This window comes from Cladosporium halotolerans (genome assembly GCF_011745625.1).
Source record: "Cladosporium halotolerans strain TM138-S3 chromosome Unknown Sca183, whole genome shotgun sequence".
NCBI classification, from domain to species: Eukaryota; Fungi; Ascomycota; class Dothideomycetes; order Cladosporiales; family Cladosporiaceae; genus Cladosporium; species Cladosporium halotolerans.
In genome coordinates, this window is record NW_027191632.1 from 3,491 (window position 1) to 7,265 (window position 3,775).

General features: G+C 53.4%; 1 protein-coding gene across 1 annotated transcript; it reads right to left on the reverse strand.

The window, feature by feature from the left end:
- Positions 1–1,203: 1,203 nt before the first annotated feature.
- On the reverse strand, positions 1,204–1,605 carry WHR41_09648 (uncharacterized protein; the record flags this gene model as incomplete). Its single annotated transcript, XM_069378250.1, has 1 exon — positions 1,204–1,605. The coding sequence occupies one exon, from the start codon at positions 1,603–1,605 to the stop codon at positions 1,204–1,206; it is 402 nt and encodes a 133-aa protein (XP_069224869.1).
- Positions 1,606–3,775: the final 2,170 nt, after the last annotated feature.

Here is a 3,775-nt window from a genome sequence, read left to right on the forward strand (position 1 = left end):
GCGAGCAATCCTCCGGCGACACGCACCTTTCCGGTTTTTGGTCCTCAGAATCACCTACTCGTGTCAATCGGCCGCTATCAATACAACCAGCCAATGTTCTGTCAAACATCGCACCCATCATGCTGTCACCAGCTTCCGGATCTGCCTCATGCTACACCAACAAAAACCTTGCAAGCATCAGCACGCCACATTCCGATGCCACAGTAGTCAAGAGCCCTTACAGTCTCAATGACCAACCGACCAGTCCGGTGGATGATCATCCCATGGCTGCCAGCACCAGAATCGCGTACGGTAACCACCCCACGCTCACCGGCCAAGGCTTCGGCTTCACCCAACGTCCGCCCTCGTGGAGACGCAAGTCATCTATCGAGCAAGCATTGCCTTCGTTGAAGCATACTGGCTTGCTCGCTTCCAGCAACTCAGCAGGGTAATCTCTGGACTTGCGTACCTAAAGAGTCAGGGACTACTTCCTCTCATGGCCTCTCCCATCAGGGTCGGTCTCCAATTCCGTCACGACCGTCCTACCTCAAACAGAGCCTGCCACCAATGGGAGTTCTTGGGTCTCCAAACCAGAAGTCAATACAGCCGTCCGGGCTTAAAGCCCGCTCGCGCGTAGGAGAGAATTTAGCCTTTGTTGGTTCGGAGCCTTCATCGTTGGCGCCAGGTTCACAGATAGGTCGCGATCATCGGAGTTCGAGACAACCTACTCTCTGACATGAGTCGACAAAGCCTGCGCACACCACATGCCAGCAGGCAATGCGCTCCCATCCGCCGCAGCCGACGTGGCCGCCAACGCCAACTCGACAATGAGCAAGAGGCGGAAAACGCACATAAAAGTACAAGACGCATGCGATGCACAAGAGCGCGATGAGCCGCCCCAATCTTGCAGGGACACTCATGGACAGGCTCATTGATGGACCAGCCACACTCGGTGAACTGCCGAGCCATGCGCTCTAGAGGTTCGGCGGGTAGGACACGGCACGACAAGCGCGGCAGATGGCCACGGACAAGCACCCGTACATCAGCTCGGATGTGAGACACAGAGGCGGACACTAAAGGGACACAAGCTGAGGGTTTGCGACAGTTTAGGCAAGCAACATCAAGACACAAGGACCAAGCGAGCTCATTTCGTGCAATGAGCTCACAAAGGCAAGCCTTGCGCAGCTCAGACTGCGTCAACAAGCATAATGCATGTATCTCCTTTTATGTGTATGGAAGGTTGGCAAGACGGAAAGGGCAGCGCGCGCGGTCAGTACCGGAGGTGACCAGCCTGTAATGGATGAAAGAGGAGACGGGGAGAGACAAGGTGAGAAAGGTCAGCAGTTGTGACCACATGCGAGAGGCTAGGTACAAATTCTTGGTGGATCGGATCTTCGTGAATATGCGCCACCAGCGGCCAAGGTCTCGACCGGAGCTTTTCACGAGATAATCGTGGTGGAATTGCTGCTCTCGAAGTTTAGATAGTTGAAAACTTGGAATTTGGATCAAGCTGATGTTTGGCGTCATTCCTGCAAAGTTCGGGAGAATTGGTTTTGTTCCTTCTAGTGCTCCGTTGAGGTTCTTCCGCTTCAGCAAAGCAGCGATACCCCAATGCCAAAAGCACATTTTGAGCGAAGGGAGCTTGCTTCACCGATGGCCTAACGCCTGTCAATACCGGCCCCGGAAATGAACGTCTCCGGGCACGTTGTTTTCAATCATCGATAGAAGGGCGGCGAAGTCTGACGCGATATACGTGATCCTTAGGGATAGGGGCGCCGAGAATCAAGTGAGTCAGGCAATCGTCACGTGTTAAGGAGCGTGATCTTGAGTCGCTCACCCAGAAAAATGCCGAGATGTTTGCATCAAGTCCTCTAAGAAACGATGGTCAAGGCGACTGTTCAAGTTGGGTGATTGTAAGGTTTGATCAGCATGAAGCCATCAAGCCACGGGCTTTCGCCTTCCTCGCCTTTTGCCATCGTGGTCATCGTTCTCGTCATCGTCGAAGGTACTCCTCCATACTGGAGGGGCATTGATTGCGCACTGGCACTGAGCGCTAATATTTTCGCCTGACCAACCGTTGTAGTGACTGATGCTCCTGAACCTGCGTCTTCAATACGCTATTCATGGTGCCCAGCTTGCGATGCTTATCCTCAAGTCCTGCAGTATTCTCTTTCTTCCTTGCACGACACTTAGCAGCTGCGAGCCTGTTCTTCTCACGATATGTTCCCCTCTTGCCTACAGCGTCCCCCTCTTGCCTACAGTGTCCCCCTCTTCACCATCGCTGAGTGCTGCGTCCTTTCTCCGATTGACTCGCCCCACTGTCTTGCTCTTCGCATGCCGCTGGTTTGCAGCATTGTGGGCACGTTCCGATCTGCCAGGTCTGTCTTGCTTTGCAGTTTGTGTTCTTGCAGCCTCTGCGCTACTGTCTCTCGCAGTGCGGACACCGCTGGTCATGTCAAGCGGAGCTGTGATCTGGCCATATCGGTGATGGACGGTATCACCGTGGCTCTGGGTTATACGCTGTTGGGAGTCTGATTCTGAAAGAGCCGCCCAAACCATCTAGCCCTTGTGCCTTACTTTGCCGAGGAAAGTTGACTGAGCCCCTTCACGCCCGAGAGACCCAAGGTCTCCGAAGAAGTCGGGTATGCTGTACGGAAAGGGGATACCTCCCAGAGCCGACGCTGCTACGTTAGAGCATCCTGACCAACATTCATAAGACCATTTGGGTTTACCTGGTCCCATTGACTGGATCAAAAGATGGATGCTGAATGTGCGCCTTCGGTGGGTACACGATTGGTAGGACCTTGCGGTTGTCAATGACATGCGAGCCCGCGGAATCCAGCCCTAAGTACGGCTCAGACATTGGGTCTCTGAGCCATGGCGCAAGCACGCCGATAGAAGCTACGACGTGAGGCGAGTTTCTGATATGCATTTGTGGGTTGTATGGAGACGCCAACGTTGATGTCGGTATACTGTTGAAGGCCACTGCTGACAAGTACAGATCGCGAAGCTCCAATGGCGCTCGTAATGGTTGCAGTAGGTGCTGAACGTGGCTGCTTTCCGCCAACGCTGGTCACGATCCAAGGACTTAGACTGTACCGAGGCTGTGCTGGTATTAGCACTCTACGGCCTGGTGCTTGAGGGCAAGGTCCGAGGCGTCGAAGATGGCAACAATGCGCTTGCACACATGAAAGCACTCTGCTTGTGCTGTTCGAAGTTGGCGACTGCGTCGGAAACACGGTCGGAAGCAGCAATTTCAGCGATATTTTGACTTGCTTGTCAGCACTTTGAGTGGACTTGAGCGGGCATCCAAGTAGTGTGTCGGAAAGGTTTACCGGGAAAGTAGTTTGTGCGATAGTTCCACTTTAGAAAGGAGATGCTAGAAGCGTCGTAAAACGCTCACAAGATGAGCAATTCACGCATTCCTTTCCTCAGTTATGATCAACCGCAAAGGGCAGCGCAGTAGGTTTTCCAAAGCTGCCCCGCACGCTGACGTCAGACGGGACGCATCGCGACCGACTTGCCGATTGCCAGTGTGGTTGACGTCACCAAAGGCGCGAATTGTTTCGCTTTTCTTTTTCTTTTTTTGAATCATACTGCATTCAAGCTAAATAGCTTATGGCACGTCGGCTATCTTCTCGACGACTTCTATGGCATCCTAGTGTGCTCTCACGTTGGCCGTTTACAGTACAGTTATGCTCGCCGTTCCGACTCCACCGAGCCGCCACAGCTTTTGGGCTTATTGCCCTCCTACTTTCTTGTCATTGTCCTTCCTCATCTGTCCCCTCATCCACGC